The 27,431-nt window shown below is 39.4% G+C and overlaps 4 protein-coding genes across 4 annotated transcripts in view; all 4 read right to left on the reverse strand.

Annotated features, from left to right (window-relative positions):
- The window catches only part of LOC139716128 (hephaestin-like protein), a 61,950-nt gene extending 56,719 nt beyond the window's left edge, over window positions 1-5,231 (reverse strand). The window contains exons 1-2 of the mRNA XM_071627684.1: window positions 5,211-5,231; window positions 982-1,178 (exon numbers count right to left, since the gene is read on the reverse strand). Of these exons, the coding sequence (XP_071483785.1) occupies window positions 982-1,178; window positions 5,211-5,231 (218 nt within the window). The remainder of the gene's footprint in view (window positions 1-981; window positions 1,179-5,210) is intronic.
- A 7,957-nt stretch (window positions 5,232-13,188) lies between these two features.
- Window positions 13,189-21,593, reverse strand: LOC139716129 (uncharacterized). The gene is made up of 2 exons (XM_071627685.1): window positions 21,559-21,593; window positions 13,189-13,889 (listed from the first exon to the last, which is right to left on the reverse strand). Exon 2 carries the CDS (start codon window positions 13,858-13,860, stop codon window positions 13,189-13,191), a length of 672 nt encoding a protein of 223 aa, XP_071483786.1. The 5' UTR covers window positions 13,861-13,889; window positions 21,559-21,593.
- On the reverse strand, window positions 18,736-19,407 carry LOC139716130 (uncharacterized). Its single transcript, XM_071627686.1, has one exon. It carries the CDS (start codon window positions 19,405-19,407, stop codon window positions 18,736-18,738), a length of 672 nt encoding a protein of 223 aa, XP_071483787.1.
- Window positions 21,594-26,747: 5,154 nt separating the features above from the next.
- On the reverse strand, window positions 26,748-27,431 carry LOC139716131 (uncharacterized). The gene has a single exon (XM_071627687.1). It carries the CDS (start codon window positions 27,429-27,431, stop codon window positions 26,748-26,750), a length of 684 nt encoding a protein of 227 aa, XP_071483788.1.

Raw genomic sequence — 27,431 nt, forward strand, 5'->3', positions numbered from 1 at the left:
GAATCCCACTAAACTCTTTTATCTAAAAAGCTGGGGGGGAGGGGGACAATTATTTAGGCCTACTAGAGTATGAACTCATAAAGGGAATTTGGCATTTTGAATTTGGCATAAAATGACAAACAACCGCAAGAATGACACAAGTAGGTTCAGGGGATGAAGTACAAAAGCTTGGACTTCTGAAAGTATATTTTGTTAAAAACATGATACTATGAATTTTAGAATCACATTTTCATCAAACTATGAATGTGAAATTAAGAATACAAAAAAAAAAAAATGAAACTGGCGGTGATGCCCCTAACAAGAGTGATAATTACAATGATGAAAGCACTTAACAGTGGTAGGGATTTCAAAACATTTGTAGCATTATTCCCTTTCAAAATCTTTACAGTCAGCTAGAATCAATGTACAGTATATCATATTGTAGTAATGTTTCTCTTCATGGATATGAAAAAGTCATTTCAGGCATACATGTCATTAAATATGTAATATCAACAATATTACCTATAAATGTTTCATAAGCAATTTCTATACTTTTCCAAAGTGAAAGGGAATTTAATCTCAAATACATACCTCTCACAATCAAATACCCTACATGCTGATCATGATGGCACAACAAACTGCCATAAACTCTACTGCAGGGGCGGATCCAGGAATTCCGTAAAGAGAGGGCGCGTTTACAAAATTAAATGGGGGGCGCACGCACCCCTCCCCCCATTTTTTCTTTTTATTTCTTTTGTTTCAACAAAAAATAAAGGGGGGGGGGGCGTGCGCCGGTTGCGGTCCTCCCTGGATCCGCCCCTGCTACTGGTCCAGAAGTTGAGTATATGATTGAGTGCCTTGAATGTGATTGGTTTTGTGGGTGTGTATAAGCCCATGCAATCTAGTTAAACCAGGGAGGTGTATAAGACACTTGGCAAGGGGTAAACTATCTCTAACAACTGAAAGACATAAGAGAAGTCTGGGAACAATCAGTAGCCCCACCTGTCCGCGGTGATGTTCTCCCCCGTGACTTCGTTTCTCTTGTCTGGTGAGTAGTCCCAGTCTTCCTCGACGATACCCACGTAGTAGACCCTCTCTCTCCCCGCCACTTCACGGGTGAAGAAAGCGGCGAGGACGACGACGAAACTCAGCAGGTACCCCTGCAACCTGAGATGCATCCTGTGCAGTCTCTTTCTGTACTATTGTTGTAGCAAGATACTTTCACTGTCGATGCTTTCACAGGAACTCTCGGGAACTAGATAACACTAGATACCACCTACCACCTGCATCTACAGCGAGTAAGGCTGTTCAAACTGAGGGGCGTTAGCACAGAGATCGCTTACCGACTCCACTTGGTAGGTGCCGTGGTGTTGTGCAATCTGTAAGTGTAACTCTGCAGGAGCTAGGAGTAGATAGCGTGGAACCAGGGCTGAGAGTTATGTATCGGAGGCAGTTCACAGAAAGCAGGAAACAAAGGTCTGATTTTGACCTCAGGTGAAAGACGTCGTCGCATCATCGCACGCGTTGTCAAAGTACACGAAAAACAAAATTGCTGAGGTACCGCGTTAAAGAAAGTTCAGGCAGTGTCGGCTGCTGCAGTTTTGAGTAATTGAGCTCCTTGGTAAAAGGTAGTGCGCTGCCCTCTTTTTTAAAAAGGCGAGATTGGAGAACAGATTCATACAAAGATCCTCTGTCATCATCTGAGCGAATGATTTCTATGCTATTATGATGGTAGTGGGAGGGTATCAGCTCCCTTCTTTGTGGGAATATGTACATTAAAGAATTGTACATTGACTGTACCACTGTCTAGAATTCACTTCCACGTGAGCTGAAAGATTCAAGTTTCATAACGTCTTTTAGGAGTAACCTAAAATCCCATTTGTTATCCTATTTGTCTGACAGTGTGTTTTGAAGACAGACTTTTATGTCTTGATCTTTTTCATCTTCTTCTAAACATGCTATATATATCTTTCAGTCTTTTTGCTTTTGTGTAGAGCGCCTTGAACATTAAATCCAAATGGATAATGACGCTACAGAAATTGTACGTATAGTGTAAGTATTATCATTATTATTACAGTGGCAGATCTACGGTGATGTGCATAGAAAAAAAAAGTATTAGGCCTACGCCGATTTGTCGCTTGAGGGTGAGTCTCCGGTGAGAAGTGGGCGCAAAAAATGTGAAGACTTTTTGTTTGTTTGTTTTGAATTGAGAATTGTCACCCCCAGCCCCCCTAAGCAATTAAAGCCAGATCCGATCATCCGCCCCTGTTTTGTGTTGACTTTTACACAAAGTCGATTCGTTTTTTCTATATCATAACTCAAGTGTGGCTCGAAATCCCTATTGCGCTCAATGGCATTAGATACATCTAAGGAACGTGTGTTTGATACATCGTCTTCGTTTGTGTCTACTAGTATATTTGAATCCTCTATCTGCCACCTTCTTACGGTTATTTGGTGTGCCCCGCCCCTTTAACCCTAACTTACCTGGGCTATTTCAATAGCGAGCTTGAATTCCGGGGGGGGGGGGGGGGGGGGCAGGGGCGGATCCAGGGAGGACCGCAACCGGCGCACGCCCCCCGCCCTTTATTTTTTGTTGAAACAAAAAAAAAAAATAGTAAGAAAAAATGGGGGGAGGGGTGCGTGCCTCCCCCCCCCTTTAATTTTGTAAACGCGCCCCCTCTTCACGGATTTCCTGGATCCGCCCCTGGGGGCATTATGGCCCCCCTTCAGATCTCGGCCGTTGATCCGCGCCATCGCCGCAAAATTTTTGCATGGACATAAAGCCGGATGTAGTCTACAAGACTGTTAAGTTAAATTTTCCAAAAATTTGCATTTTCTATTTTAAGTTGATTAAATATGCAAATATATGCAAAAAACTCATTTTCGTCTGTAATTGGCTTATAAAAGCGTATGGAATGCTGATTTTTGGTGTAAATATTCCTAGTGACATTCCTAACATCTATGTGCAAAAAAAAATCAGTATCAAAGTTAATTTCTTATGTTTTTATTGTTTTATCATTTTTTAATTTCTTTTTTGAATTTTTGTTTTTGTTATTTTTTCAGCAGAATTTGACATACACATTTTTTTGAAGCATAATTATACTAAAATAAATTGATTTCAGGCATTAAAATTAAGATATGAATCTTAATATGAATTGATTGAAAAAACACAATTTGTATTGACTTTGTACACAAAATCACGTTTTTGAGCAATTTTGGGTTGACGAAAATTTTTTGAAGGGGCGTGGCTTCGGAACGGTATGCCCGGGCGCGACAAATTATTTGGTCTCAAAAGTTGCGGGAGACTTGAAAGTAAAAAGTCAGCGAGCGGCGGGTCAAAAAAAATTTGCGCGCCGGAATTCGTCGGGGGGGGGGGGGCAATTTTTTTTTTAAATTCGTCGTAAGTTAGGGTTAATATTATGTTAGATATGCGCGTGCGCGTTCTCTCCTTCGAAACCACCCTCAATATCTCAGAACTATAAATGCTATTTAAATATTTTGAACCACCCATGGGCTTTTAGTAGGTTTACATTTTCGTGGCTTCTGAGACTCCCTCCCCCTAATTTCGGACCAAATGCACCCCCACCCACCCCCATCTCAAGCCAGACACCTCTTCAAGTTGAGGACAGGCGCCAAGTGAGTTACTAACTTACAGAATGAAATAATCCTGGATGAAGAATGAACTATGTGTTTACCAACTGTCACAGGTTTCTTCTAGTGTGATTTTCGAGATTGCTATTTCGAAGCCCCTTCCCCCTTTATTTTCCATGAGTCCAAAGAGAAAGAGAGAGAGAAAGAAAACAAAACTTTTCAAAAGAATATCCACGTGAAAAGTTAAATACATCCACTTTTTATCAATTCTCGTTGAGGATTTCGAACCCCCCCCCCCCCCACTATAGAGATTCTATTGAAAATTTGTTTGCCCTGTTTTTAGACCTGCGGCCGTTTGATGCCTTTGATCACAAAATTCTTGTAGCCAATTTACGTCAATACGGAATTAATAGTGTTACTATATTCAGTATAAACTTTTAAAAAGCAACTTAGACAAAAAGTTTTTGTATTCTTTATTATTTATTCAAGATTTCATGCGTGTTCACAAAATAGGAATGCATACAAATGTATGCAAGTACATCTCATATAGCCAAGTATAAGAAGCAGTAACAGGATAGTAGACAGCTCCACTAAGAGAGCTACATTATTCAAGGTAACGAACACGCAAATGAATTGCAACATAATAAAGCTTGAAAATCGTTGCAACCCCCGTGCACACAATCTATATGCTTGCAAAATAGTTTAAATGATACTTGATAGGAGTTGGGGGGGGTATTTACAAAGAGAGCATGGGAACATGAGGGGGAAATAAGAAATGCATGTGTGGTGCCTATTTGTTCTGTCGGACATTGACAAGAGAGAGCAAGAAAAAGTTTAAAGTGTCAAGTCATTATAAGCAAATTATACTGATTAAATTGATTAAATTTCTCATAAATCCCATTCAAATGTCGATTTCAGGGGAAATATATGATCACAGCAAGTTTAAAGTATCCAGGAGTTCAGCCTGAAGCTGATAATAGAATATGTTTGATCGACCTTTTGAAAGTAACTATTTTTTTGTAAATTACGAAAATGCTGAGGTAGCGCATTCCAGACATCAGGACCGCTACGTCTGACTGATTTATAGGCTAGTGAAGTACCAGGGTTCACTAAATGTATATCTGATGCTTGTCTCGTGGGATACAAGTGAACTGCACTGTTAAGTTGAAACATTGTCGAAAAAGAGACAGGTATAGGTCTTGCTTAGAACGAAACATGAAGAGGGCAGTCTGTAGGAAATGTATATCATCTACTTTTAAACATTTTTATTTCAAGAACAATGGGTCTGCATGTTCTAGGAAACCAGACCCTGTATAAACATATGCGAACAGCTTTCTTTTACTCTTGTGTACAATGTATCCATGATATAGGGTTTTTTACCCCCCCCCCCTCGAGGTTTTCCTTTTTCAAATTGTCAGCCGATTTTTGGAAGGATGGCAAACACACGAAAAAGGTTAAGATTTTTATTTTCTTGTCATGACCCAAACTTCAACGTCCCCCTCCACCTTTCAAAATGCTGGATTTCCTAGATTTCGTTGGTCCGACCATTAAAAAAAAAAAAAATTCTTTAGATCTTTCTTGAGTATAACGACTCCGGACTCCGTCAGTTCCAGTTTCCCTCTTGACAGAATACTAATTACCTCTCGCGACCCCATTGCCATTCCGTTCTCTGTTAATGGGTCATCACATACATGTTCGTTCTGGTTCTTTGCGTTTGATGCATCTATATAAGCGGGTTTTTTTTTTTCTCTCTCTCTCTGTCTTTTTTTTAATGATCTATTATTTTTCTTTAATTTATGTGCGTAAGAGCTCCTTTATCACATGTTTGTATAGAGTAGGCCTGTATGGTTACAGAATCAACCCCCCCTTTTTTTCCTAAGAAAACAACATGGATGAATTCCCCCACATTAGACGGCTCATACCTGTAAATAAAATGGAATGTCCCAGACCCCTTCACAAATTCGTATCAAAGATACCAAAATAAATGAAGAAAAAAATTAATTAATAATCAATGATGCAGTTTGGCGAAAACTGAATAGCTGTAGATATTGAGTATGAATTCCTCTACAAACTGCATTTTGGTTGGAAGATGACAGCTTTTCTGTGGAATTTGAGGGGACTATATTTCATTGGCTGCATAGACAGAAAAAAAGGTGATTTTTTTTTTGAGTGAAAAGAACTCGTAGTCTGGCGTTGCGGACCCTTGGACAGAATTTGAGCTGAAGAACCCACTTTGGAAATTTGATGGATGAAAGGGTATATCTCACTTATCCAGGTTAGAGAAGATGAAACACCTCATTTCTCCCAGCTATTTTTACAGAATTTTTTGAAAATTGAATTTTAACACACGTCTCTATGGGGAATTATTTACCCGTGTGAGCCCCAGAACCGCGCAGTAACTAGTCTAGCTTCTGGACTCTTTTTACTCGTAGGGGTGATTCAGTGTACGCGACAAGGCGTATGAGGGCGTGACACCCGAGGATTGAGATACGCCGAGAACTGCGATACCCGAGAAAAAAAGGGTTTCGTTGGGCGCGCAGTCTCTCGATTATCGCCATCAGAAAATTTGCGCCCTCTCTTGGTTTATCGCACCAAGGAAAAGGGGACGGAGCCCAGACTACGCAGTAACCTCACAGAACTCTTACACAGGTGTAAGAGTTCTGTGAGTAACCTGCTAACATCGCTGCAGCCGCGGTTAGTGCACAGAGACTGGAAAAGCGTTCGATAGAGGGCGTATCAAAAACGTTCTTCATTTTACAGAGCTCAGCTATTTCTACTAGTGAACTATCAAAATCCATGAGAAGTCCCACTGAAGAAGATGAACATGGCACGATATATATATGGCTTTCTCCCTCTCTCCCTCCCCTTTCTCTCTCTTTCATTCTCTTGAAATTCAACAATTAGCCAAGTTTGATGCTCTGTATTAATCTATTTTCCGTCCTAAGAGGACAATAAGCTCAACATGTTTATTGACACAGTGTACAGTTTACCGAAATGACAAGAGATACCGATACTAATGCCAATACAATGTAGACACTTCTATACTAGCCCACTCAGTTCATGGATCAGCGCAACAGTGTTGAACTAGCCAAGCAAGCGGAACGAATCCATTGTGCCTTTCGTATAAGCGCACCTACATATAGGGTTCTTATTCTTTTAACTGATATCATTTTATTTTATTCATAATGTCGAGCCTTGCATACAGCGATATCAATATTTGGAAGTAATATGAATGCAGGTGGTGGCGCCTAACAATCGCGTAAGTTGGCCAGACTATCATAGAATAAAGGATCACGCCTTTAGATTGACAAGCATTGGTATAACTTGGCCATTCAGGAAAACGTCGCCGTTGATTAAAAAAACAAGGAAAAGTAGAAATTACGCGGTGCGTAATATGTCCCCGCCGGAAGTAGAGTTTTGAAGCAAAATGTACAACATAGGTCAAAAATCAAGGTCAAAGGTAAAAGAAGTCAAAGGTCTAAATTCTGTGTAGAAGTTTTGAAGCCCATACCTAGTGCCATCACATAAAGCAAACAGAATCAAAATCGGGTTAGAAAGGGCGAAGGAGTAGCATTTTGTAGCCAATGTACAATAAAATGTCGGTCAAAAATCAAGGTCACAGGTCAAAGAAGTCAAAGGTCAAAATTCTGTGAAGAAGTTTTGAAGCCCTCACCTAGTGCCGTCACATAAAGCAAATGGAATCAAAATCGGGTTAGAAATGGCGAAGGAGTAGCATTTTGTAGCAAAATGTACAATACAGGTCAAAAATCAAGGTCAAAGGTCAAAGATGTCAAAGGCCAAAATTCTGTGTAGAAGTTTAGAAGCCCTCACCTAGTGCCATCACTTAAAGCAAACGGAATCGAAATCGGGTTAGAAATGGTGAAGGAGTAGCATTTTGTAGCCAATCTACAATACAGGTCAAAAATCAAGGTCAAAGAAGTCAAAGGTCAAAATTCTGTGTAGAAGTTTTGAAGCCCTCACCTAGTGTCATCACATAAAGCAAACGGAATCGAAATCGGTTTAGAAATGGCGAAGGAGTAGCATTTTGTAGCAAAATGTACAATATAGGTCAAAGGTCAAGGTCAAAGGTCACAACTGATATTCTGTGTAGAAGTTTCAAAGCTCCCATGTAGTGCTATATATCATATAAAGCAAACAGAATCAAAATTGGCTCATAAATGACAGAGAAGTAGCAAATTGAAGATTTTGATCACACACGGACGCACACACGGACGGACACACGGACGGACACACGGACACACACCAGCTGCACACACGTACGGAGCCCGTTTCATAGTCCCCTGCTCGAACTCGTTCGGCGGGGACAAAAAAAAAAATGTTTACTGAACGACCATGAAAAAAAAACTCTTCCACATTACATCATTTTCTCGTTTAATATCATTTAGGATTTTAATAGAGTCCTAATAACCCAAATGGGATTAATCTTAGCTGAGACACAGAAAAATTGAATCGCGAGAAACTTCCATCTCCATCTAACAACACTGAAAATTAATGTCTTTACGATGATACATTTTATTGTTTATGTATTACCAGGCAATGTTATGTGCTGATGAAATCATGCGTGGCGCCTTTCTAAACACTGTCACAGTTTTGTATGACACTTGATTTCACTTAACTAAAGTAATTCGTCTCATTATCTGATATAATCAAGTGTGTAATCTCTACATAGACAATTGTTTATTTCCTATGAAGTTTTCATGCACGTATTTAACATACTCACGTGATGATTTACGTGTAGGCCCTACTTTCTAAACCAAGACAACTCGGTACTAGTCATTCTCAATTTTTCCATTTCATTTTGTTTCAATCATTTATTGTCCATATCATTAATATTTGTTTTGTTCACATGGTTATATATATAGTTCAAATACACAAACAGCATTTAAATGACATTATAAAACAAAAGAGAGACATCATTTGCCAACATAATAAGACATGGAAAATAGTATCATATCATCATACTAATATATCATTTATGTATCGTAATATAATTGATAATAAATACATCAATACTGACATTGGTGGTTTATTTCCGTGTCTTGAGGGTACAAAATGCAAAATCCTACAAATCATTCATTTATAATCACCAAATAAAGTGAAATACCTAAATATTCTTACTCTGATGAGCTAAAATATCCTCCAACTTCTCAACATATCACATTAATCATAAAATAAATAGATATCATCAACTTAATCCAGACCTTCTCTACAACATCATCTTTACAACCCTCAAAAAATGTCAAAACCTTACAACATTGTCAATCAACATTTTCAGCCTGTCAGATCCGGAATGATCCCCTCATTACAACCTGACAACGAGAATCTTGAAATTATTTCACTAAATCCCAAATTGGAATAAATATTACACAAACAGGCTCACTAGGAGACTACACGGCGACGGCCGCTTGAATTAATTGCACTGCAAATTCTATGACATTCTGCATTGGTTAAAAGTGGCACAATTTTTCGTATTGTATAGGATTTCTGAAAGCACACTTGAACGGTTTAAAACCTTTGGTCTTCAACCTATTACAGTAAGCCTACTGATCCAAGAAACATGTCTGATTTTTAAATGTCCTAACAACGCAAATATCGAAAATCGTTTGACATGTCATTAGATATGAATAACATAAATTACGCAACACACCTTAGCCATTTGAAACTCACAAAACTCACTAATCTAGTCTTCCCCAGGCCCCTGGGAGCAACTTTTTTCACAGGGGTGCTGAAGCCCTGACCCACCCGTTCGGTTGCCAGACCATATTAGCAACGTTCAGTATATGGGGGGGGGGGGGGGGGGTGGCAAGTGAAGGGAGGGAATGTGGACATCGAAACGAGGGTGAGAAAGCCCTCTACTACACAAGAAAACTTTTGCACTCTTATTGAAAATCAACACACTTTATGTGGTAAATTTTCCTTTGTGTAAGTCCATGGAAGGGGACCTACGGGCATAATGACGGGGGAGGGTGGAGAGATTTTGAATTTTCACACCTGAAATTCAGCGATCTGGTGCACACTTTTGGTGAAATTTCTTAAAAAGTAAAAAAAAATATTCACAAAAATGTGAATGACCATTAAACCGGGTTACAATCAACTCTCGTTCCGTGTGTGCGTCATCACTGTGAGGCGGTATCCCCTCCCACCCTAGAGGGATTTTGAATTTTCATACCTGAAATTCAGCAATTTGGCGCACACTTTTGTCAATTTTTTTAAAAAGTATGAAAACAAAATATTCACAGAAATGTGAATGACCAATAAATTGGGTTACAATCAACTCTTGTTCCGTGTGTGCGTCATCACTGTGAAATAACTGTATGGAAGTTGATGAGGCGGGGATGGGAGGTGGCTACCATGCGACGGAACTTTTGCATTTGTAGAATTTAATTACAACGATATGATGCACAATCTTGGTGGACTATCCCCATATTTGTATCAGAGAATCATTTGTTGGTCTTTACTTTGTATAAGTCCATGGAAGGGGACCTAAGGGGAGAGGGTGTGGGAGGGCATATCCCCTCCCACACAAGGGAGATTTTGGATTTTCAAACCTGAAATTCCGCGATCTGGTGCACACTTTTGGTGAAATAAAAAAAAAAGAGTATGAAAACAAAATATTCACAGAAATGTGAATGTCCACTAAATCAGGGTATGATCAGCTCTTGTTCTGCGTGTGCGTCATCACTGTGTAATAACTGTATGGAAGTTGATGAGGCGAGGATGGGAGGGGTAGCCAGGCCACTTCCACACGATTGAGCTTTTGCATTTTTAGAATTGAAATACAATGATCTGATGCACACTCTTGGTAGAATATTTCGAAAGTTGTGTCAGCGTTCGTATGTGTGGGTATGAAGTTCATGGAAGGGTACATGAAGGGGGAGGGTGTGAGAGGGGGTATCCCCCTCCCATACGAGGGAGATTTTGAAATTTCAGACCTGAAATTCAGTGATCTTGTGCACACTTTTGGTGAAATTTTTTAAAAAGTATGGAAAATAAATATTCACAAAAATGTGAATGACCATTAAATCGGGGTATAATCAGCTCTTGTTCTGCGTGTGCATCATCACTGTGTGATAAATTTATGGAAGTCTAGGAGGCGGGGTTGGGAGGGTAGCCCCCTCTCACACGACGGAACGTTTGCATTTTTAGAAGAATACAATGTACAATGATCTGATGCAAAATCTAGGTGGAATATCCTGGAATTTGTATCAGACAAGTGTAGTAAGTCATCTATAGAGGGAGACCAAGCGTGGGAAGAATGTGGGAGGATGTTTCCCCTTCCTACATGAGAGAGCTTTTGCATCTTTATGATTGTGATTCAACACTGTGGAATTTCTGGCGCACACTTTTGATTTGATATGTTATGTAATGTAGCCATAATTAATGCAAGGGGTGGAGGCTAATACAGCAAGGGGGAGGATTTAAGAAGGGGGTGTCCTCTAACCCCTTTGCCTTTGTATTTTAAGGATTGAAATGAATATATTGTCTCTACACAATTAAAGTCATTTATGGTGGAGTATTTGAAAAACTGTCAAACAAAGAAGCATAAGCATACTAAATGTAGTAGGGGAATAAAGGTAAAGTGAAAGAGAATATCCCCTTCCCACATTTTGGAACTATTGGATTTGTTTAAATTGATCTGGTGCGCACTTTTGATGAAATATTTAGAAAGTGTCGAGGAATGGGGAGGGCGAGGGCAAAGTGATGAGTTTGCATAGCTCCCTCCCAATATTTTTATTCCATGATTGATGCTGTTTAATACGAGGAAACTGTGGCACTTTTAGAATCCAACTGACATTATCTCACAAACACATTTTGGTGGAATTAGGGAAATTATCAATCCACAAAGTGTACTACTACTGCATCTATGGAACGTATATGGAGGGGAACTAAGCGGGGAAATGGTTAGGGCCTAAATGAAAGGAGGATATTATATTCCCACACGAGGAAACTTTTGCATTTTTAACAGAAATGACGGATCTTTTGATGACAGAATCATTCGGAGATATGTCAATCTTATATGGGAAAGGACCAAAGGGGCAGAATGTGGAAAGGGGGTATAAATCCATTATATTTTCAGAATTGAACTGCAACAACGCCTTGCACAGTTTTGGTAACTATTGGGACAGTTTTCCATCACAAAAAGCAAGAAAATCTCCGACATCCCGAAAATCATTGGGATGGGGTAATATGATGGCAACTGCCCCGCACCCCTGCATACGAGGAAGCTTTTTGCATTACTCTAGAATAGAAAGGAAAATATCGTGAGAGGGGGTATTTTCCTTGAATACGAGGGAGATTTCGCATTTCAGAATTGACTGGTGCACACTTTGTGCGAAGATTGGGACAGTGTCGAATAAAAAAAAAAAATCCACATCTGGGAAATTACTGGGGGAGGGGGCGCAAAATGATATGCTGCCCACTCCATCGACGCTCTCCTGAAGGGGTACCCTCCCCCTAAATGAGGGAACTTCTGCATTTTCAGATTTGAAATTCAGCAATCTAGTGAGCCCTTCAGGTAGCATATTAAAAAAAATAAATAGAAAAGTAGGAAAAGCAAAATATCCAGGGACAATGAAAATGCTTTAATACTAGTGCTGTCTGCACTTTTAAGCTAGTTCTGCATGGGAGGGGATACCCCTCCCACGCTATGGAGATTTTGCATTTTCAGAAGTGAAATTCAGCAATCTCATGCACACTTTGGGTGGGATATTTGGGCAATTTTCTATTTAAAAAAAAAAAACAAGCAATTTGCCCTGTAAAAAGATATACGTTGGGGGTGCAGAAGCACCCCGACTTTTAATTTTTCACAGGGGTGCTATGCCCCCCTGCTCAAACTGAGTCAGGGTGCTGCAGCACCCCCAGCACCCCCGGCTCCCAGGGGCTTTCACGAATATTCTAGACAATGTTATGGCAATGTATGTTTATTGTACATCAAAACAAATGACTGAGCTCTGCACCTGTATGTTGTCTCTACCGTCAGGATACAATGCAGGATGTAAGTGCATCTGTGTTTATAACGGACACTTTCCTTCCGGTTTCCATGGTTACAAAGATAATAACGTATCGCTAAGATTACATGAGAGCTATTCGCTACACCGAGTGTCCAAAAATATCACAAAGGTCCGAAGCTACACAGGTCGTGTTCCTCATACCACAATAGCCATGTGTGATTTTGAAAACAAAACATGTATTATAATAATATTATCAAGAATCGAAATAATATATCTTATTGACCATTCCAAAACGAGTTAAACGTAGGTTCAAAACTGGAGTGTTAATGTCTTCATTCAACTTCGTTTGATTACAAGTTACATTCATGAGGAATACATTTTCGAATACCAAATTATACTTATCAAACTAATAGCCATAAAAGTTTGCCTTGTTTGTATATAATCCTTATGATTTTTTTTTTTTTTTTTTGCTGGTCCATTACTCACAAAGATCATCAAATAATATTTGTAATATATACGCTTGGAAGTAGAAACAAGAAAAACAATGAATGTGAGCAGAAGAAATGAAAACCACACCAGTGAAATCTGTATTATTTTGATATGACTTTATTCTTATGAACATAAAGCGTTTGGTGAGCTTTTATTCTTAACTTGCGATCAAAAATCCCCGACTGATTCCACTTATCGGATCTCGGGTGTTCATCCTCCGATGTAGTTCCTCAGTTGGGATCCACACGTCCCTATTTGGAATGGCGGTGTCAAGAAGAAGAAAACGGTCGCTGGGTTCATGATATGCGGCCAGTGGACTCACGTGTCCAGAACTGAAGAGTTTGTTATTCACGATAAAGTCACATTTAAAGTTGACAAGCACGCCCTGACGAGAGTCGGAGTGAGAGAGCGCCACCACCGCTCTAGAACGGAAATTGTCGACACCACAACTGTCGGCGTAGGATCTCTCAAAGTGATCGAATAGGCCATGTTGTCGAAATAGCTCTTCGAGATCACTCAAGCTGGCGCCCTCTACAACCAATTTTTCGCTGCTCACGACCCTGGTTGTCTCGTCGAAAGTGAACATGTTGGCGTCTGAAAATGGAACGTCCCTGAAATCGCAAGCCTCCTGTTGCCGCTCATCCGGGTACTTCAGTCCAAAGTGGCGCGCACTCATGAGGAGAGCGGCCGTATGCACGCCGCAGTATCCGCTCTTGCTTTGCTTGCTGAAGATCCGGACCAGTAAAGTCTGTTTGATGTTGGTCTCATTCAAAAGTCTTTGTCCCTCCGATGACTGAAGCGGAACTACCTGTTTCGATGTCGTTTCCATGTTTTAAACGTTTTCCCATACAATGCCGTCTATTGACGTAAAAACAAACCAATGAAATGATTAAAAAACCATGCAGTCAAATGATGTCAATACGTTCAGTTTACTAACTCACTGTTATGATACTGATGTTTATTATGGTGAGCTGAAGAAACCAAACAAACAAGTTCGACAAAATGAGTCAGTGATTTCATTTGATCTGTTTAATGCATAATGTGTTTGTAATTCAACTCCAACATGTCAACACGTCAACACTATTTAAAAAAATATAGTATAGGCCTATTGCTATCGAGAGCAAGAGAGAATGATATTACAAAATTATTTTCTCCATCTCGAATAAGTAATGAAAAGGGGCATTTTCCGTGATGCACTGTCGTTATTGAAGGCAACCCTGTAAACTCGCAAAGAATATCTTAATTCATAGGCCTACACTTTGGAAAATTTGACGCACCCTGTGAACGTATCAAAACATTTACGTTTCTCGTTTTGGCTTTCTCGTTATTGTTAGACAACGTCAGCGTCAAAGATTTGATGTCTGCTGCTTTTTAAATGATTGGCAGGTGTATTCATAGCTTAAAGACGTTCAAAATAGATACACACACCTGAACAAAATGAACGTTCCCCTAAAAGCGTCGTCTCTTTCTGTTTCATTTCTTTATTTTCAACTGATCATGCGTTTTCAAGTGAAACACCAGAGTACACCATACACCCACACCACCTCCCACACACACGGCATATTTCAGGTTCATAAGCATTGACTAAAGGAAATCATCATGATCATTACTTGACTTTTGTGCTCCTCCCTCATACCATCTCAAATTCACGCGCAGTTTCGTAATATATGAGAGGGATATTCCAGTGAATAGTATATATGCAAATTTCCGATTCTTTTCTTATCCTTGTACATTCAGTCATCTTATACCTGGAGCTCTGCAGATGACGGTGATTTCTCCGATTTTCAAATTAATACGTTGTTCACTTTGTTGTTGTGTTTCATTACACTTCTATTATGACATGAGAATAAACGCCATACCGAAACTGTCTATTTTCGGCTGGTGTTTGTTCTTCAGAAGGCTCATTCTTCCGAAGATACACAAATTCCCTATATGCTATAAATGTTTGTTACTCCGAAAATGAAACAGGGTTTGTTAATCAGAATAATAAATTGTAGTATTATTCCAAAGGATCCTTTATCCGAAAATGAAATGGTTCGCCAGTCTGAAGCTTCGACTGTATGAAGATGAAACAGGTCCGATCACTAACAAACCGTCTCAATAAAGAAACATTCGAACTACAGGAGCTTCGGGGGGAAAGGGGGCCTCCGGGGAGTCGAACAGTAATCCTCTTTTCATTGCATCAATATTATATTATTTTGAATGTTTTGTTGCACTCCATGCAAGGGAAATATGCCGGCATCTTTATCAAGCCTTTTCATTCCACCGACTTTGGAGAGTGTGTATAAAGATATACGGTTTTCTGGGCCAATCGGCACTCAAAACACTCAAATGGTTAAATTGAATTCAGTAGTCACTTCTCCCAAGGGAGTGAGGATTTAGCTAATCTGACATGTATATAAAGAGTAGTCCATGGGCCAAGACCCGAAAAATGGGTTATTGGTACCACCTGAGGTGGCAAAACGTTTTTGGTGTCATTTTGTTTGTCGGACATAGATAGGCTTATTAAGATATGATAGCATTCCCAAATGAGTAGCTTAGTCATAATAAATGAATTTTTAACAAATTTGGTCTCGTGTTTATATCCCTATACTTCTGAATCAAAACTAACCGCTATACAAAGAAGAGCACTGTCTTCTGTATGTCCACAGGTGTTCTGTTGTAAACGCGGTGCGTTTAGTCTTTATTCAAGGTAGCGAAAGCGTGATAGCGGTAGCGTGATAGCGCGTCATCAGTGCAGCGCGGACTCAAAGATCAACATTATCATTGATAATTATCATTGATAACATAGAGCGATGACTAAGCACTTAATGTTTTCCTAACTTGTGCTAGGCCCTACATCATTGTGTTTGTGTGATTTTTGTTTTCTCCCTGTCGGATTTTGGCACTTGGTAAGTTAGTAGGTCTCTTAAAAGAATGTTGAACAGGCATACGAATATTATCTGTAATGCATGTGTTCCGACAGTCTGAGGGTCATCTGTTTTGTAATCAGTATTTTCAGGAATTTAAATTCACGTTAGCGGGATGCTTGGTTTATTATGTTTAGCTGCTATTTAGAATGTCTTAACATCAGTGGTGATCTTCAATATAGGAGGATGGGCTGAAATGCACAGGGCCAGGTATGTGAAATAAATGGAAAATAATTTAGCTGCCACTTCTATTGTGTAGTTACCTTTAATAGGCAATACAAAGGATGAATAAACTGCAAATTAGCAAACTATCGATTCTTTCTCTTCCTTACATTTAATATTTTTTTCCGCTCTTAAATCTCGCCATCCTCTTCTCTCTCTCTCTCTCTCTCTCTCTCTCTGTTCTTTTCTTCTGCTTCTTCTCCTTCCATCAATGAGACAAACATGTATTACGTCTTGAGATCTCTTCTGTTGGTACTTGGAATGATCGCGATGTTAATACTTCAATAAATGTTTAAAGAAAACTCTCTTTCTCCGTGATCGCGCAATATTATAGACCCTCTGAATGCCACATTGATTCCCTCTTCTTATGTTTGTGTATTAAATCTGTGCACATTTGACATCATAGGCACAGTAAGGGTTAACTGCCGAATTGCCGAATTACCCGACCTTCGGGTATATTGATTCTTATACTTAACTATAATCACCTGCTTTGTACAAACAAATGAAATGGATCTCAAGCGAGCGTTTGCGACTGCTGCTTATGAAAAGGAAAATACATTTAGGATTTAGAAGAAAATGAGGGTATATACTTTTTATTTTGTTGCCATAACGCGACTTGCAGTTATGTATTATTTGCAAGATTGTGTTATGAAGAATTTAATGAATAAAATCAAAATGTACTGCAAAAAATGCAAACACACATGCTGTTCGTATAATATTCAAATTAAACTTTATTCGAAATAAACGTGGACGCACGATAATCACAAATCTGAAATACTGTATCTCACACGTCAACATGCTGGATACATGGACTTCTTAATGGTGTTGATGTCGTAATCTTCGTAACTTTTACTGATTTCCTGTGATTTGTTCTTTTTCTTGAGAGATTTTCCATCCAAAAAAGAAATATCTGCAGCACTATTTTCTAATTTAACACTGAACGACTGACACGTGCCTATCATATTTTGTAACGGCTATAGCCATGATGACATTGATAACTACAACTTTTAAATGATATACGTCAGTTATGCGGATTTACATGTTAGAAGAGTATGTTATAGATACTAATCAATTTACATCCCGTAGAGGAGTTTTGAAGTTGCAATGTAGCTACACAATAAAAAGAGTTAAGGTACAATACTAGTATACATGTAGTTCAAAATGATATGTGAAATGATCTAAACAAATGAACGTTTCCCCAAAATCCTGAAAAGACGCCATAATCGTTCACGCAACCATAACTATAATTATACTTTTTTTTCTCTCATTATTCATTCTCGTCATCAATTCTGATTCAACAACTTGAGCGTTGATTCAAGAGAAAACAATTTAAGATATTGATGTGTCATTGGGTAATATAATGATCTCTAAAGTTGACTGTTGTGGATACAAAAAGTGTGGCTTACCACGTGCTGCTAAACCGAAATGAATTACTCGAGCGAATGCAGACAGCTCCTTAAAAGATCTTATTTTATATAATATCTGGATACATAGTACGCATTCATGTCGCACATGCTATTATCTAAAAGTTAGTTGTTCCCGTAGGGCACTGTTTGATGACTACCTTTGTTATACAATACATCAGCTATCATTCTAAATCTATACATTTTGATCATGGGATCCAAGATATATCGGGGATCCGGGTGAGGTATACGTAGGCCCTATAGGTTAACCAAAGTCGCTACATTGTTCAAGGAAAGCAGTGTACCGGTAGTCTGGTCACTGGCGCCACATGGACAGACTGGAGATCATCGAAGCTTCCAGGGATGCAGGCTGGCATAAAACTGGCCAAGCGCTGTTCAAACAGTTCTTTGCATGTCAGCTTTGCGCAGTCGTTGCTCCGCTCAACTGTCTCGTACATTATTTCATGCATGCATCTACACTTTTGCTTCGCACATATAATATAAGTTACGTTCAGACGGCAATTCTTAACCGCAAGGATCTAACCTCAATGAGAAGTTCTATGGGGCGCCAAGTGTGGTATGGTTGATTTCGTTACGAAATCGACCGTGCGACATTTGGCTCCCCATAGAACTTATCCTCAAGGTAAGAGATTACCGTCAGAAACTAACTGTAGTTGACACTGACCATATGAATCATATTGATAGCTTTGCTCTCTTTGAGAATAGCGGAAAGCAAAACTCACCTGTCAACGCATGATGTGTCCTCATACACATACACACACACACACACACACACACACACTCACACACACACCTATGAAGAAAAATGTTCCCACATTCTTCTCGTCGCGTGATATCAGAAACGCTTGGTCCACGGGTAGTCCAGAAAAAGATCGGTTTTATGAGCGTCAATCCAAATTTCATGAATGTCTTATTGACAATAGTTCTTCTTGAAAACCAGAACGCTTACCGGAGGTTTGATCACTGTAATTCTTAAGTCCTTGAAATATATTATGGAAACTGGATTCTAAATATTGAAAAATGTGTTTTTGTTTTTGTTTTTGAGGGACAGGTAAATAGAATAGCTCGTCACAACGTCAGGACGGGAGAAACATCCAAACAATTTGATAATCTTGTAAATTTTGGGTAAATATGGCCTGAAGGCTCCCATTATCTTGCGATCAGGAAACCACGCTTACGTCCGCTAGTAGGGTCTCGAGTGTCCATCTTCCTGTATATGTCCTTTGTTGATATCCAGACCTCTTTCTTCTGGATAGCAGTATCAAGCAGAAGCAAACGGTCGCTAGCTTCGTGATAGGCAGCCAGAGGACTCAAATGTCCGTAGGTGTGTGATTTGTTATCATGGATAAAGTTGCTTTCGAAGTTTATCAGGATACCCTGGCTGGAGTCGCCATGAGAGAGCGCCGCCAACGCCTTCGAACGAAAATCGTCAACGCTATTTTCGCTCGTGAGGTATATTTCGCATTGGTTAAAGATGCCGTGCTGATGAAATAGTTCTTGGATTTCCATCAGTGTTGCCCCCTGTTTGACCAAAACTTCGTCGGTCACCACTCGGGTGGTCTCCTTAAAGGTGAACATGTTGGTGTCCGTAAACGGTACGTCGCTGACGTCACAATCGCAGTGCTGCCGCTCATCCGGGTACTTCTGGCCGAAGAGGCGCGCACTCATGAGGAGGGCGGCAGTGTGTACTCCGCAGTAGCCACTCTTGAGCTGCTTGCTGAAGATCCTAAGGAGCAATGTCTGCCGGATGGATGTCCCATTGAGAAGATTCTGTCCCTCGGTTGACTGCAGAAGTATGTGCTGATCGGGCGTATGTGCCATATTTGCATCTGTTGCAGCGGGGAGGTGGTGCCTTTGCAGAATAGAATGAAGAAGAAGGTTCATGCTGCGAGACGTGTCATTTTATGATCTTTTATCGACATTATAGTGACGTCATGAGCAATTAGACGCACGCGAGCCCCTTGTCGGCGATCCTAAAAACCTTTGTACAGTAAATCTCATTCATCGTGCTATGACATCATTATCACTGTGTGATATAGGCCTAGATACATAACTTAAACTATGTTTGTTTGCCCATTTTTTGCCCCTCAAGGATGGTCTTCGGTATTGCATGTATATCATTGTTGCGGTTGATTGTTATTTCTTTGAAAAATACTAGTAAAAGACTGAATAATTACTCTTAGTTTGTGGAACTTTAAACATGATATGCCATAATGCGTACATAGGGTCGTCGTGTATCATATATATTTTTCACTGTTGCTTCGTGCATTGTTCGCAACTTACGAGGTCTCTACGAAATAAAAATCAACATGGTGTATATAGCTTTGTTAATCTCCTTTTCCACTTTCAAGGGTTATAACTTTAAAGGTGAAATGTTAAGAAATGATATATGACGTACACGCCAAGATCAGCGTATTGGGACGTTTTTGTGTTATCACATTTCTGCCCAGTCCCTGGTGTTGCTGCAATATACTCAAACATAGTCAGCAAGAGACTTTAACAAGGCCTCTTGTACTGAATAAAGTTTTGGCCAGAATTCACATATCATTGATTTTGCAAAACGTAAAATACGTCGACTACCCCCACAAACATCCAATAATGAGTCCAAGCGAACAAGTGTACGGTTCTAGGTGCGCTTATCGCTGTTAGTCCACTCGACTATCTACTCTAAAGCCACGGATATCATTCAAACTACCAGTATACTCTTATGAATTTCGTGCTTATGCGTCTTCAAACACGTAACTCAAAGCGTTGTAGAATAACTTCCTGATTGGTAATTTGATTATGACCATGATCATTCTTAGGAATAATGTCAAGATGAACATTATTTTTACAATATCATCATTATCATTGTGAAGGTTTTGAATTTGTTGTGACATTTCAGACTGTATTCAATGATGTGTGTTGAATAGTATAATATAGTGTCTGTAAGGATTCGTAGGGTCTCACACACAAATTCCCTTACCTTGATATTCGCTGATCCGAAAATGATACAGGGTTGATTAATTCAAACATTTTGGCCTGACTCCGAAGGTTAGTTATTTCGAAAGCTCGTTACTTGAAAATGAAATAAAATCGTTATTCCGAAAGTTTGTTAATCCGAAAATGGAAGCAAAAAGTGCCCACAAATACGAACCTTCGGAATTACGAACCTTATTTCTTATTCGGAAAAAAAAACCTTCTGCATTGTTCGGAATAACGAACCTTCGGAGTAATGAACCTCATTTCATGTTCGTATTAATGAACCTTCGGACTAACGAACCTTCGGAATAACGAACTGTATCCCACATCACATTTCTCTGCCCTCCTCTTACCCTTTTGATGTCCTACTCTAAATTTCTACAAGAGAAGGCATCATCGGCTTCCACGTTTATTCGACTCGTCGCATCGATCCTTTCTGTTTGTTTTTTGGTTTTTATGCCTCCGCCACGAAGTGGTGCCGGTGGCATTATTTTCACATATTACGATGGTGATAATGGCAGTTTGTCGCAACAAACAATCGCAACACAATAATGTTCATCATTTCTTCACCCTCAACGTTGCAGACTCAGAGTAGCAGGATAACTCAGGGGCGGATCCAGCAATTCCATAAAGGGTAGGCGCCTTCACAAAATTAAAGGGGGCTTATGTCCGCCCCCCCCCCCCAATTTTTTTTTCTTTTGTTTTAACACATGTTACTGCTATAAACCCACAGCCGAATTAGCATTGACGAGTCCTGATTAGACGTGTAGTTCAGCGTCGGCATGTATGCCGACTTGGAGATATCATATACCTACAGGACGCCATATGTCATATCCATTATCAAAAATGAGAAAAATAAATATGGATACAGCACTTGTTCGGCTGTCACTATTAAAATCATTTTTGTACTGGGAAAGGAGCTATAACGAACTGATATCTTATAGGTTGGCCTGCAATCCGATCATGGCTATAGCCATTACAAAATATGATAGGCACGTATGTCATACTCACAACTTTTTTTTTTGCCGGTAAAGCTTCTCGTGTACGAAGTAGTCGGCCGAGACCGGATAAATGGCTGGGGAAACAGACGTGCCTCGTGAATTCTGCACCGTAACCCCGAGTATTTGTACAAAGCGCCTATATACTAAGAGGCCAAAGTCCAAAAGGAAAAAAAAAATGCAGGGTAAATGATATACAGCTGTCACTTTATATGCTGCACTTTGGTTTTTAAAGCCAATTGTCAATAGTGACAATGGGGTGATACTATTGTCTAGCAAACACGAAGGGCACGTTAAGTTCATAATATGCAAACATTACTGACTTTCTGTGGACCGGTGTGAGGTACTTCAATGAAGATTAGTGTGAGGAGGGTGATTCGGCGTGATTTGTTTCAGTGGTATTTTCTTTTTTCAAATTCCACATGTTCAACTATTTTCACTGCACATTGTATGTTCAATCAAAGTAAACATTGAAGTTGTCATTTTTTTTTTTTTGGGGGGGGGGGGGGGGCAAAACTGTGAAAGTTTGGATTTCTCATGTTCAATCACCACCGTGTCTTCACGACACAGTAAGTTCATCGTCATGCAAGTAACATGATGTAAGGAGGTCATGAACTTGCGAGTCTCCCGCGCTTTTTAAAGGACAAGTTTACCTTCTTTTACATAAAGATTGGGAGAATACAGTAATATCCGTAGAATACATCAGCGAACGTTTGAGGAAAATGGGAGAATCGGTTTAAAAGTTATGATTTTTTAAAGTTTCAATGCCGCCATCGCTGGATGAGAAGACTGCTACAACTTGTGACGTCATCGGAGTTGAACGACGTGGAGAAAATATAACAAAATTCAACATAATTATTTTCACTTTTCTCACGTAATAGAAGAGCACTTGACTTGCCTCTATAAAAGCAGGGGGAATAAAAAAATCACCTTTAACGCACATCACTAACGAATGAAATTTCGTGGAATTCTCTTTATATATTCTTTATAATTGTTCTATTTATACGCATGTGACATCATACACTGGATTAGTCTTCTCATCCAAAGTGAATGCGAAAGGCTGAAAACATTATAACTTTTGAATGGATTGTCTGCATTTCCTCAAATTTTCACTGACATGTTCTGCTGATATTGCTGCATTCACTCAATCCAAATGTATATGAACGTGAACATTGCTTGTCTAACTCGACAAACATTACATTCCCTTTCTATGAGCGTATTCCAGATTGATACAGAGGAAATCTATATTCTTTGCCTGAAAACAGCTGAAACCTTAAAATGTATTTTTCATACACAAACACCATTTAGAGAGAAGTTTTATAGACAGTATGATATGCCTCACACCCCCCCCCCCCTCCCTCCGCATCTTATTTACCTGGATTGGGCGAATATGAATATGACGGATATTTCTCTACTGAAGTTAAACCCGTTCCATACCGAATCCTGAGATGCCCATAGACTTAATTCGCAGGTCACCAGGTTCCCGTACGGAACGGGTTAGTGTTCCTACTCTTTAGTGGCCCGTTGCATAAAACTTACCGTTGAATTTCAATGGTAACTACCGTCAAAATTAGGCGTCACAGCCAATCAGCATCAAGGATTATAAGCTTTACCGCTAATTTGAAGACTTACCGCTAGAAAGGAGCGGTAAGTCCAGCGGTAAGGGTTTTATGCAACAGGGCACAGATTTTGATTATGATTTCCCTCTTCAGGAGAGCTAATGTTTAATACTATATGTCTCATATAATGAATCATTGTTTTTTGTGTTTCCTTGTTGTTGTTGTTGTTGTTGTTGAATTTTAGCTAAAGTCAAACAACTAACTTCACAGAGGTTTTCCATTTTTAGTCACTACCCCTGTGAGTCGGTGACTCTTTGCACACGGCAGGTATGCGTTTAATACGTATCAGTAAGAGATTAACCTCGAACCGAGGCACTGGTCGAGGCGTATCAACACCAGGTTCCAGGTTTGACCGGATGTATAGGACCACTGTGGCATGAAACAGTAGATTAGTTGGGCTTGTACATTATGGGTCAGGAGTTGACCGGATGTAGCACAATGTGGCCTATACTAGTATATAGTTGACTTGGCTTCGGACGTACAACGGGAAATACGAGGCTCGAACCGCGTCCGTTGCGTTCTTTCATATTCTCAACCCTGTGTCCCTGTGGGTAGCTGATGATAAAGGGGCTATGGTAAATGACAGCACTCGTTGGAAGATGAGGGCATTCACAAATCAGAGGCTATTCAGGGTAAAGGAGTATTTTACAGATCACAACGTGTCGTTCACAGTTCTTGAATTCGCTTCCATTAAGGTTCCTGCTTAAACCCCCTATAAAGAAGAAAATTTAATTCATTCCAAAATTCATTCCAAAATTTCATCAATTTCATGAGAAAGAGGTAAAAAACTTTAGAACAGTGCAAAAAATGACAGTCGGATAAGAAAAAGCACCTTTATAACGTACTTTTTCGGAAAACACTTCTTGACTAGTCGTTATATGAATATTGAAATTAGCAAGTTGCTGATGTCATGCATTCACAATTTCTTCTTCATATTATTATACACAGAATTAATGACAGAAATCTCATACTTTACCTGCTTAGATATAAAGCTTGCCTTTAAAACACCCAAAATAAAAAGAGAACAAATGTTTACTCTGATATATTTTAGCATGGGAATGTGCTTTCAACTCGCTCATCAATATTCATAAGGACTGGTCAAGAAATGTTTTCGAAGAAAATGTGAAATTTTAAAATGTCATGTCTTATTTCTTATCTGAATTTTTTTCCATTTTTTTTTCTTCTCTTTCCTTTGAGTTTATCTATTTTTGGGTGGATTTCCACTATAAAGGAAACAGAAAAAAGTGTGTACGTGCCAATAAAGATAAAGGCATAATTTATAATTTGCAAATGAAATAACTGCTCACAAAGGTAATCAGGACCTTTAAAAGAAGATGAAAATGCAGGAAAACTCTTGCTTGATAGATGTTGCTACGATTGATCTCAGATTTTCATCAGTGTGTGTGCGCGCATGCGATTGACGTATCTTCAAACCTTCGCCGTCAGTGGTCACTACTCGCATAAGTTTATAAATGCATGTAGGCTCCTACTGTTTCAAAGCGGGTTGATTTTATGATTTACTTTAATTCTCTCTCTCTCTCTCTCTCTCTCTCTCTTTCTGCGTCTGTCTCCATCTCTCTGTCAAATAAACAACAAATAAACAAAAAGAAAATCAAGTACAATGCATATCCAAGAATAAGGACCTTCGATTAAATGAAAAAAAAAATAAAGTTTAATATCAAAAGTACCTCACGTCGTTGGCCGCTTGGGCTTTAAAACTTCTTTACAAACCTGAATAACATGTCATCATCAACAACAACGACAACAAAGATATGGAGGCCTACATGAGGAGATTTGGAAATGTACACTAGCCCTCTACTTCTTCCCTTTCAGGTGCAAATCATCCAACACCGTTAAACGTGATTGCGTAATCATAATTTCATTACAACATACGATGAAAGTTATAATGACAGTTGAATACTTATCAAAACCCGCATAAATTTTGACGATGTAATAATGATTACAATAATACCAATGACAATACACCCTGATAAAGAAAATTTACAATTGTAACAACTATGAAAATATCTTAAGATAATGATCAAAGTCGTTTTATAACAATATAAGATAAAAGGCAGAAGAAATTATTATGGTGCATTTCTGTATATATTTTACCTTTCTGTAAAACAATAATTTCTCCTCTTAATAATGACATTGTCAAAACCCCCATCTAGACAGTGCCCTTGGAAGCTATAAAAAGTAGATAACCATGTAACTTCCGATGTACGTATAGAGCAAAATGCTATCATGATATCTTGGCTTCTCTTTTGGAGCTTCTTTAATTTATCTCCATTGTGAGATGAATCGTAGAGGGATCATTCAGCTTGTACTTAAATGGATAAATTGCCTTCTTAATGAAAACACATTGCACATCATTCGAAACCTCCTGCACAACATGCACACGCTTTATAAGACCACAAAACCTTCACCACGACACGTACCATATAACAACAAAAAAAAATGCGTTTTCATACTTTTCACAGCTGCTTTTCCCTGTAGTTTGATTAGGGAGCTAACGTACATAATGATAATGATTGCATGGATGTAATTTACCTCGTACAGGTCCAGCTTTGAGGAAATACACTAATTTGATCAAGCTGTTCGTTTGTGGCTTGCTGTTGTCTCTTGTAACAGAGGACAACATTCTACTTTTGTGTTATACACAGCATTGGAACGCATCATGAGACTTTCCCAAGCATCCTTCTGAACTTATTTTCAAAACGACTCAATTGGGTGATTATCTTTATACCTAAATCTTATCTGAACCTTGCGAATACACACTATTACAAGAATCATACATAATACAATTCGTTGAATAGCTCCTGGGTGAATATGCGTGTTTTTGTGTTTAGTAGTTGTTTATTTTCAATTCTTTTGTTTGTACCTGCTTCATGCACTGTGTTAGATTTGGGGAGGGGGGGGGGAGGGAGAGGAGAGAGTGTACGATACCGACTCATCATGCATACGGAAACTACCACGACAGTGAGGTTATGGTGAAATAGTTAGAATTGTATACCAAAACCCATTACAAAAATCGACCAACCCATCAATTTTGTATCGATATTGATGAAGCAGATCAGATGGAATTCAGCGAGGTTGTGATATAACAGGGGTGATGTTCGTTTATCCGAAGGCTCGTTATACCAAATGTTCGTTCTTCCGATGAATTCGATATTTACCTACATGTTCGGTAATCTTTCCATGAAATAAGGTTCGTTAATCCGAACATTAATTTTGTGGTGCTCTTCCGATGGTTCGTTATTGCAAAAATGAAACACTCGAATTTAGACTATCAAGCCTTTTTGTTAACGAGCTTTTTTTTTTTTTTTTTTGATTAACGAACCTTCAGAATGACGAACTATTTTCTTTTTTAATTTCGCTTATACTAACCTTCGGAATAACGAACCTTTGGTATAATAAACTATCGGAATAACGTACCGTCGGAATTGCGAACTGTGACTATACAACAGTGGGACGTACTACAGTGTATCATATGCAGATTACATTTTAGAGACGGCAAGAATATCGTCTGAGATGTCGTAATATCTTTCCGAGATACGAAAATGTACATAAATTTCATCTCTCATGCTGGACCCGACATAAAATTCGCAATTAAAAATCCTCTTGTGAGTGAAGACACGTTGTCCTTTGTATTCATCTTTTCGAACAAATCTCTCGTTGGGACCCACAATTCTCTTTTATGAACGGACGTGTCGAGAAGAAGAAAGCAGTCGCTTGCTTCATGGTACGCTGCCAGTGGACTTAAATGCCCAAGAATGATGAACTTGCCGTCCAAATTTAACTCCATTTCGAAATTAACGATCACTCCGTGACTGGAGTCCGAGTGAGAGAGTGCCGCCATCGCTCGAGAACGAAACTCGTCAACACTGCTCTCGCTGGTGTGAAACCTTTCGCAGCCCACGCCGAATGCCTGGAAGAGTTCCTGGATCTCCTTCAAAGTGGTCCCCTCTCTAAGGAGATTCTCATTCTGCAGTACTCGGTTCGTCTCTGGGAACTCGAACATGTTGGTGTCCAAGAAAGGCACATCGCTGACGTCACAATTGCTGTGCTGGAGGGTGTCTGGATATTTCTTGCCGAAGTGACGCGCGCTCATGAGGAGGGCGGCAGAATGGAGACCACAATATCCGTTGACGAACTGCTTGCTGAAAATGCGGATGAGCAGTGTCTGCCGTACGGCGGTCCCATGTAGGAGACGCTGCCCCTCTGGAGATTGTAGGACTACGGCGTTCTGCGAAATATCAGCCAT

The sequence above is a fragment of the Diadema antillarum genome, unplaced genomic scaffold (assembly GCF_040938485.1).
Source record: "Diadema antillarum isolate AM-2024a unplaced genomic scaffold, OU_Dant_1.0 scf00000061, whole genome shotgun sequence".
NCBI classification, from domain to species: Eukaryota; Metazoa; Echinodermata; class Echinoidea; order Diadematoida; family Diadematidae; genus Diadema; species Diadema antillarum.

Bases quoted from the DNA above. Each gene is read 5' to 3' on its own strand.
- LOC139716129 (XM_071627685.1), bottom strand. From the start codon at position 13,860: ATGGAAACGACATCGAAACAGGTAGTTCCGCTTCAGTCATCGGAGGGA.
- LOC139716131 (XM_071627687.1), bottom strand. From the start codon at position 27,431: ATGGCTGATATTTCGCAGAACGCCGTAGTCCTACAATCTCCAGAGGGG.
- LOC139716130 (XM_071627686.1), bottom strand. From the start codon at position 19,407: ATGGCACATACGCCCGATCAGCACATACTTCTGCAGTCAACCGAGGGA.